Source organism: Myxine glutinosa, chromosome 7 (genome assembly GCF_964187855.1).
Source record: "Myxine glutinosa chromosome 7, kmMyxGlut1.1, whole genome shotgun sequence".
In the NCBI taxonomy this organism is placed as follows: domain Eukaryota; kingdom Metazoa; phylum Chordata; class Myxini; order Myxiniformes; family Myxinidae; genus Myxine; species Myxine glutinosa.
Window position 1 is genome coordinate 126,841,655 of NC_136267.1, and position 18,412 is coordinate 126,860,066.

General features: G+C 46.1%; 1 protein-coding gene across 3 annotated transcripts in view; it reads right to left on the bottom strand.

Annotated features, from left to right (window-relative positions):
• Positions 1 to 18,412, bottom strand: part of LOC137413562 (protein HEG homolog 1) — a 238,483-nt gene that overhangs the window by 39,330 nt on the left and 180,741 nt on the right. Inside the window, exon 4 of one of the 3 annotated variants that reach the window (XM_078782280.1) lies at positions 14,148 to 14,254. The exons of the other annotated variants lie outside the window; for them this stretch is intronic. Coding sequence (XP_078638406.1) covers positions 14,148 to 14,254 — 107 coding nt within the window. The remainder of the gene's footprint in view (positions 1 to 14,147; positions 14,255 to 18,412) is intronic. 3 annotated transcript variants of the gene reach the window in all.

Consider the following 18,412-nt stretch of genomic DNA (forward strand, 5'->3'; position numbering starts at 1 on the left):
GAAGTTAGGAGTGGAGGAATGGTTGATCAGAGTAGCGATGGCAATGTACAAAAGAGTGCGCACAGCTGTAAGGACGAAGGACGGAAACAGTAGTGAGTTTAAGGTGAAGGTGGGAGTGCATCAGGGGTCGGTACTAAGTCCACTACTATTTGTAGCTGTGATGGAGGTGTTGGCTAGGAACGTAAAGGAAGGTTTACCGTGGGAGTTGTTGTATGCAGATGATCTGGTGTTGATTGCAGAAAGTATGGATGGACTGAAGGAGAAGATGAACAAGTGGAAGGAATGTATGGAGACAAAAGGTCTGAAGGTGAATATCGGAAAAACAAAGGTGATGGCAAGTGGTAAAGCATGTGGTGAGGTGGAAAAAACTGGGAAGTGGCCGTGTGCTGTGTGCAGGAAGGGTGTTGGAGTGAATTCCATTCAATGTACAATGTGCGCTGAGTGGGCTCATCAAAAATGTAGTGGTTTGAGAGGGTCATTAACCAGTGTGGCAGCTGCATTCAAGTGTAAGGTGTGCACAGAGGGAGGTGCAGATGGAGGAAATGTTGAGTTGGATCTTGGAGACGGCGTGAAGCTGGAAGGTGTGAAAACATTTTGTTACCTCGGAGACATGCTGAATGGAGAAGGTGGATCAGACTCGGCAACGGTTGCTCGAGTGAGATGTGCATGGAAGAAGTTTCGGGAACTGAGTGGCGTGCTGACGAGGAGGGGAGTGTCGTTGAAGCTGAAGGGAAAGGTGTATGCTGCATGTGTGAGAAGTGTTATGATTTATGGGAGCGAGACATGGGTAATGAACGTAGAGCAGCAACGAAGGCTGGAAAGGGTGGAAATGCGAATGGTTCGGTGGATGTGTGGAGTACCGTTGAGAGAGAGGAAGACAAATAATGAATTGCAAAAGATGATGGGAATAGAGCCTGTGATTGATGCTGTGAAGAGGAACAGATTGAGATGGTTGGTCATGTGTTGAGGAAGGATGAAAGTGACTGGTTGAGAAGAGTGATGGAAATGAATGTAGAAGGAAGTAGAGGACGGGGAAGACCGAGAAAGACTTGGCTAAAGATGGTCGAAGAAGAATTGCAGGCAAGCGGGTTATAACAAGGGGAGATGCAGAAAATAGGGCAAAATGGAGAAGATTGTCATGGGGACCGCAAGGCTAACCCCTGCTCTTGCAGGGAAAATGGCCTTAAAATGCCTGTTGTTGTTGTTGTTGTTGTGATCTCTGGTGTGGTGTCACTTCAGGTGATCGTGGCGGAACAGTGGAAGTGGTGGGCTTACTTTTTGATCTGTGGAGTTCAATGGTGAACTGATAGTATGGATCGTAACCACGTTAGCTTTAGTGTTAACCGCGAGCTTCCTGCACGTGGGCAAACTGGCTATCGCTGAGGCAGGTACATTAACAACATAGAATCTCTCTTTGCACCACTCTGAATTATTATATCTATACATGATGTGTATACACCCGAGGCACATGATCTCAGACCCATTGTAGGCTATGAGCCTTGTTTTAGCTGGTTGAGTAAAACTCCGAGCAATCGCAATACATCTGCTTGATAGTTCTGAGAGGAAGGGTGTTTGCACTGGTGCCAGTGCCAATCATTGTCTGAAGATGCTTTTGATCTAGGAGGTCAGGACAGATGACATCTCGTGTGGCGAAAGCTTAATTTGACTTCTCTAACCGTATGGGTGCTGTGCATAGATCTGAGATGGTTATGGAGTGGAATACACCTTTCTGTGGTCGTTCATCATCATACCGCTCTGTTAGGTCGTCCCCAACACTTTCACGGTTCGCCTCTTCTATACGGTTTAATTTTGCAAAGAGACAAGTTGCGCTGCTGTTTTGGCGATTTGCTTCTGCGTTGCATACACTTTGGTGTCTGGCAGTATTTTGCCCAGTGACCAGTGATCCATGATTTTGATGTGTTATTGTATGCAGGGCACCTTGGCTGATAGTGCGCAAGATCACAATATGTGCACGCTTTGTGAGTGTGCTGGATCATATCCATTGCGGCGCTGCTGGCTGCAAGGGTTTGTGGACATTTCTTACTGGCAGCCATGACCTCTTATTTGCGACCCTCGGCGAGCAGCTCATCAATCATCGTGAAGTCCGTCGGTTTGTAAAGCAGATATTTTTGAAATGCATCAAACTGAGTGGAGGCAATCACCAGTTCCAGTACGCGTCAGTGTAGTTCTGCGGGCTGGAAGTTGCAAAGTTTGGCTTTACTGCAGCATCTCATGATAAACTTGTCCAATGCTTCACTAAACATTTGCCTGTATCACATCAGCTCTAACCTATGGATGCAAAAATTAACCTTAATCTGCAGGTGGTTCTCAAATGACATCTATAATTTGTTAGGATCATTTTAATCATCATTTGTTGAGCTTGACACATTTATTCTTCTGAGCCCATCATTGCCAACAGCTATTTTAATTCTCACTGTTGCTTTCCTCTGGTCACTTCCATCATTACCCACAAGACACAGAGACATTCTCTGCTTAAAAAGCTTAAATTCTTCTGTCAAATTGGATGCATCCCAATGCATTTCTGGGTATTTTACCATGGTCAGTTGGTGTTCGTAGTGATGCAAACAAGCAATGACATGTCTAGAATATACAGCAATATCTTAGCGGTGTTAATAATGAAAAACAGTAATAAATAAAGAAAAAAAGAAAAAAATGAGAGCATCGGTGGTGATCTCACTATATCAGTATGCAAACAACTATGCCAATTGGTTGCTGTAAGTGCAAAAGATCAGTAATTCTATGTTTTCAAAAAATGATTATATAAATGGCAGAATTTACATGTTGTTCATGAAAGTCACCGTCAAAGTTCACTTTTCGAGTCCTGTCAAAGCCCAGACCTGTCGACATGTCCTTTCACTGATGCCACCATGAAGTGATGTGTTAAGGCGAATAATATCGTAATGGACAAAGGCAGACAGAGTCTCTGAGTGGTTTACTCTGAGTCTCTGAGTCTCAGGAGTCACAAAGCATTCCACAAACGGAACCACGTCCAGGTACAGAATGTCTAAATGTGCATAACAGCCACATTCAAGTAGTTCCTTGGTATCACGACATTAGTCCGCCTTAACACCTCAAAATCCTTTTTTCAAAGCCAGACGTTATAAATTTGGTCTATGTTAGAGTCAGGCCGCTGAGAAAAAAAAAATGTCCTTCACTTTATCAATGCACATCTGATGCCCAACATTCAAATAAAATAACTGAGAACCAATTAATTAGCGTTGCAATTTTTGACAAGAACTGACCCCCAATTCTTTTTCTAAAATGCAATTAACCATTTATTAAATAACAAGTCGAGGCATACATTGAGCTTTACTACAAACACATAATCTGGTGAAACAGTTCAGAGAATACAATAAACTGATTATTTTGCCTATAAATTTCACAAATTTATTCACATTAAAAAAAAGAATCCAGTATCAAACATCCAATTAAAAAAATAGATGAGCATTGAACCTATTGTTAAAAATCAGAATTGTCACCAATTTGTCACGAAAAAATAAAATCCAAGCACCACAATGATCAATGACTAGGTTTGTGCCACGTTGTGCCATTGCACCGAGTTAACACATTTTCACCCTCTGGACATGCTTCTTCAACTATTTCTCTTACAAGCTTCGAAAAATGAACACATAGCTTTCGGTCAAGTTGTCTCAGTAATAGAGAACATGGCATGAGGATATTTGAAAATCCTGTACATGTACAACTGCGGAATCCCTTCCGTCTAATCACAAAGGAGAGAAAAACAGTACTGCAAAGTTTGCAACACGGCTTGCATAGCGACTATTTATGCTAATCTAGCGAGCTTTCTGCACTAACCCAGCAAGCTATCTATGCTAACCTAGCAAGCTGTCTACACTAACCGAGTGAGCTATCTATGCTAACCTAGCGAGCTGTCTACACTAACCTAGCAAGCTATCGATGCCAACCGAGCAAGCTGTCCACACCAACCGAGCGAGCTATCTATTCTAACCTAGCGACTATCTATGCTAACCTAGCGAGCTGTCTACACGAACCCAACAAGCTATCTATGCTAACCCAGCAAGCTGTCTACACTAACCTAGCGAGCTATCTAGGCTAACCGAGCGAGCTATCCACACTAACTTATTGAGCTATTTATGCTAACCTAGCGAGCTGTCTACACTAACCTAGCGAGCTGTCAACACTAACATAGCGAGCGCCGAGCTATCTACACGAACCTAGCAAGCTAACTATGCTAACCTAGCGAGCTATCTATGCTAACCCAGCGAGCTGTCTACACTAACCTAGCGAGCTGTCTACACTAACATAGCAAGCTGTCCAAACTAACATAGCGAGCTATCTACACTAACCTAGGGAGCTGTCTACACTAACCTAGCGAGCTAACTACATGAACCGAGCGAGCTGTCTTCACTAAACTAGCGAGCTGTCCAAACTAACCTAGCGAGCTGTCTACATGGACCTAGCGAGCTGTCTACACTAACCTAGCGAGCTGTCTACATTAACCTAGCGAGCTGTACAAACTAACCTAGCGAGCTGTCTACACTTACCTAGCGAGCTGTCTACACTAACCTACCGAGCTATCTATGCTGACCTAGCGAGCTGTCCAAACTAACCTAGCGAGCTATCGATGCTAACCGAGCGAGCTGTCTACAATAACCTAGCGACCTATCCACACTAACCTAGTGAGCTGTCTAAACTAACCTAGTGAGCTGTCTGCACTAACCTAGTGAGCTGTCTACACTAACCTAGCGAGCTATCCACACTAACCTAGCGAGCTGTCCAAACTAACCGAGTGAGCTGTCCAAACTAACCTAGTGAGCTGTCTACACTAACCAAGCGAGCTGTCGACACTAATCAAGCAAGCTGTCGACACTAACCAAGCGAGCTGTCTACACTAACCTAGCGAGCTATCTACACTAACCTAGCGAGCTGTCTACACTAACCTAGCGAGCTATCTACACAAACCTAGCGAGCTATCTACATTAACCGAGCGAGCTGGCCAAACTGACCTAGCGAGCTGCAAAAACTAACCCAGCGAGCTGTCTACACTGACCTAGCGAGCTATCTATGCTAACCAAGCAAGCTATCTACACTAACCTAGCGAGCTGTCTACACTAACCTAGTGAGCTATCTACACTAACCAAGCGAGCTGTCCAAACGAACCTAGCGAGCTGTCCAAACGAACCTAGCGAGCTGTCCAAACTAACCTAGTGAGTTATCCATGCTAACCTCGCGAGCTGTCTACATGAACCTAGCGAGCTGTATACACGATCCTAGGAAGATCTCGCGAGATCACGGCGAGGTCACGTCTTTTCGAAGCTGTTCCATGCGCTCACGCTTTCGAAGCTAAGTGATCTTTCTCAATTGTGTTTTTGTCGAGACTGTATCTATCTTTCGGTGTATGTACCTATAGCGTATCTTTTGGAAAATTTTCGGTGCTAATTTTTCGTACATGTATGCACAATCGTCGGTTAATGCGTATCGAGTATTCTGCGGCCTAGTACTCGTAGGCTTAGGCTACCGTACCGTCTCCGACCTTGTGGTTTTGTTTTTCTCTCAGCGATTCGTCGAATGCGCTGCAATTATTTTCGTTCTCTGCTTCATCCCAGTCGTTCACCCCATACCTCCTTGTTTAATATCTCTACTCAAAACAAAAAAAAAAACCCAAAATTTTTTTTCCTTCCCAGGTCTTATTCGTTTATTTGTTGTTCTTATTTGTCCGTTCGTTCTTCGTTCGCGATCACGCGATCACGTGGTTAGAAATGTATAATCTCTCCCCTGAACAACTATTTTCTCTCATATATTATAACACCCTTTTCTTCTTTTCCTACAAAAGGATGCTTTCATCTTGCTCACCAAATCTATTCATTCCAAAATATATATATAATACCATCTCTTACAGTTCCTCCTTTCTACATTCCCTAAACTATCCAGAACTCCACCCCTCCTTCAGTGTCCTCAAACGTATTTTTGACTCGAAGGTCTCAAACTCATTTTGCAAAAAATGTTCGTTTCCCATGAATCGTACACTTTTCAAAATCCAATCTCACCCCTCCCCTCCAAATCCTCCCCATCACCCATCCCTTTCAAATCTCCCCCCTTACCCCTTCCCTCCCCTCCCTCCTAAACTCCCCCCACACCCCTCCCCTCCGAGACTCTCCCTCACTCCTCCCCTCCTAGACTCCCCTCTCAACCCTCCTCCTCAAAGCATCCTCCCTGCTTCTTCACCCTTCCAACTTTCACCTTCATCTCCCCCAACCTTCTGCCTCGCTCTTCCCCCTCCTCAAATAACACCTCACTGTGCCTCACCCAATCTCCATCAAACCTTTTGTCTGCCCCATTCTTCCCTTTCTCCAAGCTATTCTGAAATCTCTGAAATCTCTGACACACCTTCAACAGCTCTCCCTACCTCTTCCTCCTCTTCCACATCTTACCCTACCCCTCCCCCCCCCCTGTTCTGGACCCGATGCTCCCCCTTCCGTCCTCTTCATTAACGGCATGGACCTCAAACATCCAGGGCCTTCACTCAAACTTGACTGATCTCTCCATACAGGTTGCTTCTGACAAACCAGATGTGATCTGCTTAACAGAAACTTTCCTCCTTCATGATGTATCTGATGCCTTGGTATCTCTCCCAGGTTACTCCCTCCTCCGGTATGATAGACCTGAGCCTCGTCCTGGAGGTGGGGTTGCTATTTTTATAAAAAACTATCTTCCTCACTCGCCCTCCACTGCCCCCTCTCCACCTCACCCCCAGGAATACCTTTGGCTACGGCTTCCCCTTCCCTCCCACCTTTTGTTCATATGTGTGTTGTACCGTCCACCAAACAGCGATGACTCCATCTACATATCGCTGTCTGATAATATGGACCAACTTCTATCTACCCATCCCAACTCTCTCTTCCTCATATGTGGTGATTTCAATTGTCACCATGCCAGTTGGCTGGGTGTGGGTACCTCTCTCACCAGCCATGGCTCTTCAGCAAAGGACTTCTGCGACTCACTGGGACTGACACAATCTGTCAATTTCCCGACCCGGATCTCAGTCAACGGAGCATCTTCTTTTCTGGATTTGGTTATGACAAACTTCCCTGAAAATGTCTGCTGCTCTTCTTCTGCTCCAATCGGCTCATCTGATCATGTGCTTGTCAAAGTGGACATCTCTCTGACCATTCTCAGAGAGCCTCCTCAGCGTCGACGAGTCTGGCATTTCACTCAGGCCAACTGGCACGGTCTTCAAGCAGCCATCAATCATCTGGACTGGTCTCCCATCTCTACCGCCTCTGACATCAACTCATCCTGGGAATTCTTTCAAAGTAAACTGCTCTCTCATGCACAGATTTATCCCATCTCGTCTTCAGTTGTCATACCCTTCCTCCCGTCCATGGTACACGGATTCTTGTGGTGAGGCTGTTGCCCTGAAACAACTTGCTTTCGTCTCCTGGGAAGCAAATCCAACGGAAGGAAATCTCATTTCCTTTCACAAAGCCCGAAACAAGTGTGTGTCCACCCTCAGGAGAGCCAGGAAACAATATCTCACCGTTCTCAAGACCGAACTCTCTTATCTGTCTCCCTCTTCCAAATCCTGGTGGCGTCTGGTCAAATCTGTTTCTGGTGTTTGTTCCCCCTCCATTCCCTCCCTCACCTCAAACGGCTTAACGGCTGACTCCGCACGTGAAAAAGCTGAATGCCTCAACTCTGTGTTTGCCTCTAAATCTTGTGTCCCAAACCCATCCCTCTCTGTACCCACCGTACCCAGTCGTACCCAGCTGCTCCTGGACTCTGTGTCCTTTCCTCCTGACAAGGTGGAAAAGTTTCTGTCAACCCTCGACTCTGATTCTGCAACTGGCCCTGACGGCATCAACCCACGGGTCCTAAAATCATGTTCTTCCACTCTTTCACTTCCTCTTTCTGTTCTCTTCACCCTCTCTTTTGCTCAAGGTCATCTGCCATCTGCTTGGAAATCAGCCAACATCACCGCTTTGCACAAAAAAGGTGCAAAAACAGATCCCAGCAACTACAGACCAATCAGCCTTCTCCCAATTATCAGCAAAGTCATGGAATCCATCATTGCTTCAGATATGAAATCTTTCCTCTTCTCCAATGGCTTGATCTCTGATCATCAATTTGGTTTCAGACCTGGTCACTCTACTCTGGACATGCTGCTTCCGCTTTGTCAACAATGGATGGAGGTCCTCAACGCCAAACAGGAAATTAGAGCTGTCTCCCTTGACATTTCACGTGCCTTCGATACGGTCTGGCACCCTGCTCTGCTCACCAAACTCTCCTCCTTTGGTATCCATGGAAATCTCCACGCATGACTGGCGGACTTCCTCTCTGGTCGTAGTCAACGTGTGGCCCTGAATGGGTTTCTCTCATCTCCTCTTCCTGTTCAGGCTGGAGTTCCCCAAGGTAGTGTTCTGGGCCCTGTGCTTTTTCTGGTCTTCATCAATTATCTCTCTGACTCTCTTGAAAATCCTCTCTATCTCTTTGCTGACGACTCTACTCTCTGTCGCTCCATTCCTCATCCCTCAGATCGACAGTCTGCAGCCTCCTCACTCTCTGCAAACCTGGACAAAATCACAGACTGGGCAAACAAATGGAACATGTCTTTCAATCCTGATAAATCTCACACTCTTACGATGTCTCTCCGAAAAGACCGACTGGAAAACTCTCCCATCCACTTTCTGAATAATCCTCTCCAAGAAGTTCTGTCACTCAAGCTTTTGGGTCTCACTAATTGCCATGATCTTTCCTGGGAAAACCACATTTCAAATCTGGCCTCCAAAGCCAGTCGCCGACTGGGCATCCTCCGTCGTGCGAAGTCCTTCCTTGGCACACCTGAGCTCCTCACCACATACAAGGCTTTCATCCGCAGCTCTATGGAATACTGCTCTCCCCTCTGGTCTGGTGCTCCTGCCTCACACCTAGCCCGTCTTCACGCTGTTGAAACCAAAGCGTTCAGAATCATTGGAATCTCCCGCGATGAAGCTAACTCCAAGGGCCTTTCACTTACTCACCGCAGGCAGGTTGGTGGTCTTTCCGTCTTCTACCGACTCCTCTCTGGCCTTGCCCCCCCAGCCCTCTCTGGGCTCTGTCCCCCAAATATTCCTACAGGTCGCACAAGATCTGCCTGCAACCCTATTATGGTTAAACTGCCAAAATCAAGACTTTCTGCTCACCTTCACTCCTTCATTCCTCTTTTCTCCCGCCTCTGGAACAAACTCCCTCACTCTCTTCAATCCCACTCCATCCTCCAGGTCTTTAAAACAGCTGTTCACCACCATCTCTTATCCTCCCCCATCCAAAACCTTGATCTTTTCTACCCCCGCTAATTTCGGTCCCCTTGTGTCTTATACCTCTTCCCCCCCCCACCCCCCCTCCCCTTCCCACGCCTCCTGCCCCCAAGCCCTCTCCCTCCCACACTTCTCCCTGCTCTCAAATGTTGTGGTTGTGTGCTTCCCCTTCTCTCCCCATCTTGTCTTCCGCTCCCTCTTTTTGTATATTTTGTTTGTCTGGTTGATTTGTTTGTGAAATAAATGTTAGCTCTTTCACGAGCCTCGATTCAGTATACAAAAAAACAAACAAAAAAAAAAACACAAACCTCGCGAGCTGTTTACACTAACCTAGCGAGCTGTCCAAACTAACCTAGCAAGCTATCTACATTAACCTAGCGAGCTGTCTCCACTAACCTCGCGAGCTATCTCCACTAACCGAGCAAGCTATCTACACTAACCTAGCGAGATGTCTACACTAACCTAGCGAGCTGTCTACACTACCCTAGCGAGCTGTCCAAACGAACCTAGCGAGGTATCTATGCTAACCTAGCGAGCTGTCTACACGAACCCAGCGAGCTGTCTTCACTAACCTAGCGAGCTATCTACACTAACCTAGCGAGCTGTCTACACGAACCTAGCGAGCTAGCTACACTAACCTAGCGAGCTGTCAAAACTAACCTAGCGAGCTGTCTCCACTAACCTAGCGAGCTGTCTCCACTAACCGAGCGAGCTGTCTGCACTAAAGTAGCGAGCTGACTACACTAACCTAGCGAGCTATCTATGCTAACCTAGCGAGCTATCTATGCTAACCTAGCGAGCTATCTATGCTAACCTGTCTAGCTTTCTACACTAACCTAGCGAGCTATCTACACTAACATAGCGAGCTATTTACACTAACCAAGTGAGCTATCTACACTAACCAAGTGAGCTATCTACACTAACCTAGCGAGCTGTCGACACGAAGCTAGTGAGCTGTCCAAACTAACATAGCAAGCTATCTACACTAACCTAGCGAGCTGGCTCCACGAACCTAGCGAGCTATCTTTAATAACCGAGCGAGCTGTCCAAACTAACCTAGCGAGCTATCTATGCTAACCTAGCGAGCTGTCTACACTAACCTAGCAAGCAATCTACACTAACCCAGCGAGCTGTCCAAACTAACCCAGTGAGCTGTCTACACTAACCTAGCGAGCTGGCTCCACGAACCTAGCGAGCTATCTTTAATAACCGAGCGAGCTGTCCAAACTAACCTAGCAAGCTGTCTACACTAACCTAGCAAGCAATCTACACTAACCCAGCGAGCTGTCCAAACTAACCCAGTGAGCTGTCTACACTAACCTAGCGAGCTGTCGACACTAACCTAGCGAGCTATCAGCACTAACTGAGCGAGTTGTCTACACTAACCTAGCGAGCTGACTACAGTCACCGAACGAGCTATCTATGCTAACCTAGCGAGCTGTCCAAACGAACCTAGCGAGCTGTCTACACTAACCTAGCGAGCTGTCTACACGAACCGAGTGAGCTATCTACATTAACCGAGCGAGCTGTCGACACTAACCTAGCGAGCTGACTACACTAACCTAGCGAGCTATCTATGTTAACCCAGCAAGCTATCTATGCTAACCTATCGAGCTGTCTACATTAACCTAGTGAGCTATCTACACTAACCCAGCGAGCTGTCCAAACTAACCCAGTGAGCTGTCTACACTAACCTAGCGAGCTGTCGATACTAACCTAGCGAGCTATCTGCACTGAGCGAGCTGTCTACAGTAACTTAGCGAGCTATCTATGCTAACCTAGCGAGCTATCTATGCTAACCTATCAAGCTTTTTACACTACCCTTGCGAGCTATCTACACTAACCAAGCAAGCTATGTACACTAACCTAGCGAGCTGTCTTCACTAACCAAGCGAGCTGTCTTCACTAACCAAGCGAGCTATCTACACTAATCTAGCGAGCTATCTATGCTAACCTAGCGAGCTGTCAACACTAATTAGCGAGCTTGCTACACTAACCTAGCAAGCTGTCCAAACTAACCTAGCAAGCTGTCCAAACTAACCTAGCAAGCTGTCCACACGAATCTAGTGAGCTATCTATGCTAACCTAGCGAGCTACCGACACTAACCTAGCGAGCTGTCTACACTAACCTAGCGAGATATCTATGCTAACCTAGCGAGCTGTCTACACTAATCTAGCGAGCTATCTATGCTAACCTAGTGAGCTGTCTACACTAACCTAGCGAGCTGTTCAAACTAACTTCGCGAGCTGTCCAAACTAATCCAGCGAGCTGTCTACACTAACCAGGCGAGCTGTCTACACTAATCGAGCGAGCTATCTATGCTAACCTAGCGAGCTGTCCAAATTAACCTCGCGAGCTGTCCAAACTAACCCAGCGAGCTGTCTGCACTAACCAAGCGAGCTGTCTACACTAATCTAGCAAGCTATCTACACTAACCTAGCGAGCTATCCACACGAACCTAGCGAGCTATCTATGCCAACCGAGCAAGCTGTCCACACCAACCGAGCGAGCTATCTATCTATGCTAACCTAGCGAGCTGTCTACACTAATCTAGCGAGCTATCTATGCTAACCTAGCGAGCTATCTATGCTAACCTGTCGAGCTGTCTACACTAACCTGTCCAGCTATCGACACTAACCTAGTGAGCTGTCCAAACTAACCTAGCGATCTATCTATGCTAACCTAGCGAGCTATCTATGCTAACCCAGCGAGCTATCTATGCTAACCGAGCGAGCTATCTATGCTAACCTGTCGAGCTATCTACGCTAACCTAGCGAGCTGTCTACACGAACCTAGCAAGCTGTCCAAACTAACATAGCGAGCTATCTACACTAACCTGTCGAGCTATCTACACTAACCTAGTGAGCTGTCCAAACTAACCTAGCGAGCTATCTATGCTAACCTATCGAGATATCTATGCTAACCTAGCGAGCTATCTATGCTAACCTAGCGAGCTGTCTACACTAACCTAGCGAGCTATCTACACTAACCTAGCGAGCTATCTACACTAACCAAGTGAGCTATCTACACGAACCTAGCGAGCTGTCGACACTATGCTTGTAGCTTTTGATTGGTGCACCAATTCAGTGACCCAATATGCAAATTCTTAAAATTTCAGGTTAATCTGATGAAAATTGAAGATTTTACGTGACGCTGACCTTTGACCTTTTGACCAAATTATTAATTTGCCTTCCTAATATTGTCATAGTAAAGCTTTGTTGAAAAGTTGAAGACAAAACCCAAATGGTAAATTTAAATTTGAGGTCAATTCGATGAAAATTGATGATTTTATGTGACGCTGACCTTTGATCTTTTGACCAAATTATTAATTTGCCTTCCTAATATTGTCATAGTAAAACTTTGTTGAAAAGTTGAAGACAAAACCCAAATGGTAAATTTAAATTTGAGGTCAATTCGATGAAAATTGATGATTTTATGTGACGCTGACCTTACTTAATCTTTTGACCAAATTATTAATTTGTCTTCTCCATGTTCTCATAATAATGTTTTGGTCAAAATTTGATGACAAAACTCAAATGGTAAAAAAACTACGGCACGAACATGTACACACGGACACACACACACACACACACACACACACACACACACACACACACACACACACACACACACACGGACACACACACACATACACACACACACGGACACACACACACGGACACACACACACGGACACACACACACGGACACACACACACACACGACAAACATACACACACACACACAGACACACACACACACACGACAAACATACACACACACACACACACTTGATTACAAAACTCCGTCTCTTGTGCAGGGAATGGGCTAAAGAAACGTTTTTATCATCCTTCGGTGAGAGGCATCTGTAAGAACTCCCAAGGATAATGATAATGAACAATGTAGTTAACAGTACAATATGCTAACAACTCGGTTGGTGAGGAGTGTGAGGGGTTGGTGAGGAGTGTGAGGGGTTGTAGAGGAGTGTGAGGGGTTGTAGAGGAGTGTGAGGGGTTGTAGAGGAGTGTGAGGGGTTGTAGAGGAGTGTGAGGGGTTGTAGAGGAGTGTGAGGAGGTATTGGAGAGGAGTGCGAGGAGGTATTGGAGAGGAGTGCGAGGAGGTATTGGAGAGCAGTGCGAGGAGGTATTGGAGAGGAGTGCGAGGAGGTATTGGAGAGGAGTGCGAGGAGGTATTGGAGAGGAGTGCGAGTAGGTATTGGAGAGGAGTGTGAGTAGGTATTGGAGAGGAGTGTGAGTAGGTATTGGAGAGGAGTGTGAGTAGGTATTGGAGAGGAGTGTGAGTAGGTATTGGAGAGGAGTGTGAGTAGGTATTGGAGAGGAGTGTGAGGAGGTATTGGAGAGGAGTGTGAGGAGGTATTGGAGAGGAGTGTGAGGAGGTATTGGAGAGGAGTGTGAGGAGGTATTGGAGAGGAGTGTGAGGAGGTGTTGGAGAGGAGTGTGAGGAGGTGTTGGAGAGGAGTGTGAGGAGGTGTTGGAGAGGAGTGTGAGGAGGTGTTGGAGAGGAGTGTGAGGAGGTATTGGAGAGGAGTGTGAAGAGGTATTGGAGAGGAGTGTGAGGAGGTATTGGAGAGGAGTGTGAGGATTGAACACCATCCAATCACTGTAAAATATCGTTAAAGATGTGATACAGACTTGTGATTCATTACACTATAATTCTGTAATGCTCAAATCAAGAGCTACACTCGTATGAAACTTTTTTCATTCACAAATAGAATCCAAACATTTTTCCTTTTCTTATGCTTGTTCCTGAACAGTGCACAAACAGCCTCTATGTTGACTTGGCAAGCCAAGGTACAACATGAGAAGTAAATAAGAAAAAGGAAACCCTACCTCGGTCTTTGTTTCATTTTCAATTCTTTTAAAATCTTTTGATGTCTTGTCATTCATTTGAGAGGTAAAGATGTCATCCCAATGCAGCATACTTGTAAATGCCTTCACTGTAAGCACATCATCAGAAAAAGACAAATAGCTTTGGTTAATCTTCATCATGGTCTGTTTTACTACATTAAATGTGTATTCCATTTGTAGTGCTCATGAATTGGTCTGGGACTGTTTCCTATAGTCGCACACCTCCAGGTAACGGTTTATAAGGACCAAACATTGGCGTTCTTATACCATGTACAACATCATATCAAGACCAAATGGACCAGCTGTGTTTGCCAATGCTCGTCGTTTGTGCCCAACACGCCTCGTGACCGCCAAAGCCAACTACAACACCCTCCTCCAACCTGGGATTGTCCGGTGTTCGTCCAGCGATTACGCGATGCCATTGCATCGCTGGTGTTGGGTGTTGGGTTGGGCTAGCGGCTAGGGTGCCGGCTTAGGATGCTAGGATCCTGGGTTAGAATCCCGGTCGATCGCTGAATTAACGCCAGGGGGGTTGACTCAGCCTGTCATCCTTCCGAGGTCGGCTAATTGAGTACCAGTTCACTGGTAATTCCCTGTTTGTCGTTAAAGGCGGCAAAAAGGGTTGGCGTCAGGAAGGGCATCCGGCCATAAAACATTGCTTCAAAAAGGGGACCAAAAAACAACAACAACCACGGTGCCCGAAAAAGGTCAACCCCCGCGTTGCGGGGAAAAATGGCCTCTAAAGGTGGTTATATATATATATTGCACATCTGAAGAAGAATGGTATTGGTAGGTGGCGTCCATGCGTGCGACGGTTACCACAAGCTCAACAACGCCATCGTCTCTGACCCATACCCTCGCCCACACATCCACGATTTCTCCTCGACGCTGGCAGAGGCCATGATGTGTTGAAAGATCGATTTGGTGAAGGCCTATCACCAGATTTGACTACGTCCTTGTCGACATTGTGGGCCCACTGTCACCACCTTCCATTGCATTATCACCCCCGACTCAAGCCCCCCGAGGGGATAGAGGTCAACCCACTGGTCCACTAACTCCATGCTCAATATCCACTAGAGGCAGTGAGCCGAAATACGCAATACCGGAAGAACCAGAAGCACCCTCACTCGTCGGCTATGTCCCCACTCCCTCGTCTAGCTCGATCTTTTCCTTCAAACAAAGCGACAACTATAATGATGACATCATCTAGCGATCTATCTATGCGTTTTGTACATCAATATGTACAACATTGATGTTGAGACGATAGGTGTCACGGGTGTCTAACACGCTTTATTAGGTCAACCGACATTACTTTTCGACCTTCACTGACAAATTTCAGCCGCACCCCATAAAGGGAAACACAAACGCAATTTCTTTTTTCTGAAAAGCATTAAAAATCATTAATCACGGTCTAATTATAAGGGTAGTTTTTATTTTTTTTAAACTTTTCGCCAATCAGAAAGTGTCAAAAAAAAAGCCCTTGAGCTGTTTGAGCATCGATTTTCGAGTTCGTCAACGTCAATGACGTCACACCATGATGCTCTTACCTTGATCGAGATGGCGGTTTACATAGAAAGTGCATGTCGAGCTCGGATTCCGATACTGATTCCACAGTCAGAAAATCTGAAGGTTCTCAGTATGGTGAAACTGATCAGTGGGATTGTGAAGAAACTATTGAAGACAAAATTAGTGATGGAAACTCTTTCGGAGGAATTGTACTTGTAGCTTCGAAACATTTTGAACCTTGTTCGGGCGATTCAGACGAAGATGGCGTCAGTGAAGATAGCGGTGTTGGCAATGCCGATGAAAACGCCGGTCGAATGTTCACTTCAGATTGGTATGTTTTGTTTTTCCGTTCAATTGACGGTTCATCAATGATTTTGTATTAATTGATAAATAAAATCTGTTATATTTTACTTCAGAATAAATACAGCATGGACATGACGCAGAACAGATTCACCACTTACACCGCCCAGGCACACGGTCGATGGGGAATTGTGGAGGGGGTCGAGGGAGGGTGTGCGGTGGTGGTGGATATTGTTAGCTCGGGTGACAGTTGATGGGGGGATTGTGGAGGGGGCTGGGGAGGGTGTGCGGTGGTGGTGGGTATTGTTAGCTCGGGTGACAGTTGATGGGGGGATTGTGGAGGGGGCCGGGGAGGGTGTGGGATATTGGTGGGTATAGTGCGGGTGATGGTTCTTGGGGGACGGAGGAGGGGAGGTGATGGTGGGTATTGTTAGTTATGGTGGGGAGACCCAAAATGACAAACGTGGAAAATTCCAAAACCACGGAGGAGAACACAAAATTCACCAGGCATTTGAGATGTCCCTGAGCACAATCTTGTTACCCTCGCCAGAGGAGAGCGTATTGCATTTGAGTCCGTTTGTTTGTTACTTGCCGGAAAAGATTCCGGCGAGTATGTTGGTTGGTTGGTCTGTCTGTCTGTCTGTCTATCTATCTATCTGTCTGTCTGTTTGTTTGTGTGCAGTACTTCATCTACATCGTTGCACATAACATCGCCAAACTTCACACACATATTTGTCTTGCCCATGAATAGACTGTGCCCAATTTTTAACTCTCTAGGCCCAAGGCCTCCATTATGACGTCATAATTCAACAAGTACAAAACTTCATCCAATCAAGATGCAATTTCTTGAGCGCCATGTCGGCATAAACTGGTGGAGAAACAAAAGAATGATGACGTCATCGGTCACGTGGTTCGGCCGCCATATTTGTTTTAACACAAAAGCCTTAAGAACCACTGAAAATACATCCTGGCGAGGGTTTGCAATCCCTGATTGCTCTTTTTCTTGTTTCAAGATTGTGTTATGCAGGATCTATCACCAAGATTGTCCCTCGAACTCCGTCTACGGGTATGCAGTATGTGACGACCAGTCTAATGCCTATCTGGCAGATCCAGAACTATTTAATTCACTAGATCTCCCTGGTCCGACATTACCATACAAGTTCCCCATGTGTGGTGGACGTAATGTCAGCCAATGGAAAACATGCAAATGGCCTGATAGTGGAGGCCCATGATGGGAAAATGGAATGACTGCCGACGATCACTGAGGATCATCACATCCCCGGTGATAGGAGTGAGATCCCATCTCCGGACCTACAGGAAGTGGACAGAAAAATGGAAAAAACAATGTAAAGTCACGTACTATGGCATTGGGCCACCATGTGTGGCCAGTACGGCCTGCATGCACCGTGGCATAGAGTCCACCAGTGTCTGGAATTCCGCAGGAGGGATGCGGCTCCATTCTTCCATGAGAAACTCAATCAACTCACACCTGTTTGATGATGGTGGAAAACACTGTCTCAGGTGTCGTTCCAGAATATTCCATAAATGCTTAATTGGGTTCAGATCTGGTGACTGAGAAGGCTGTGCCATATGGTAAATATCATCAAACACTTACACAACATTTGCCTCCAACAGCAAATGAACGCTCTTCCAGACGAGGTGAGAGAAAAATAACTGAAGAGCCTGAACCTCAACCAGGACGCCTTCATCTTCCAAGTGAGCCTACAGGTCAAACCTTTCTCAGGGTGGGGGGCTCTGTCGGTTCCAAGCTCAATTTACAACCCAATATACCTTGCAGCCCCTGTCCGTCATCAATGAAGGCAAAGTTATACTCCGTCAACAATCAAATTTGGCTGAGATGAGAAAGGAACCTATAGAATAGAAAGGAACCTCCTGACCTAATCCACAGACAGCACGGTAGTCCTCGGCTACATTTCAATAATTCCAAATGCTTCAACATGTACGTAGCAAATCAAGTTCATAAGATACACAATGTATCTACTCCCAGTCAATGGTGTCACCCACCCCACAGATGAGAACCCTGCTGCCTTTGTTTCATGCTCAATACCAGCTAGCCAGCTCGGAAGAACCTTCTACTTCACAGGACCGAAGTTTCTTCGGCAGCCAGACACTTCTCCAATACAGATTGTGAAAATATCTCTGAATCAAAAGTTTCCATGCGAAGAAGAAGATCTGGAAGTGCACAAACAACAAAGCCATATCTCTCCGTTCTCAAGACCGAACTCTCTTATCTGTCTCCCTCTTCCAAATCCTGGTGGCGTCTGGTCAAATCCGTTTCTGGTGTTTGTTCCCCCTCCATCCCCTCCCTTACCTCAAACGGCTACACAGCTGACTCCGCACGTGAAAAAGCTGAATGCCTCAACTCTGTGTTTGCCTCTAAATCTTGTGTCCCAAACCCATCCCTCTCTGTACCCACCATA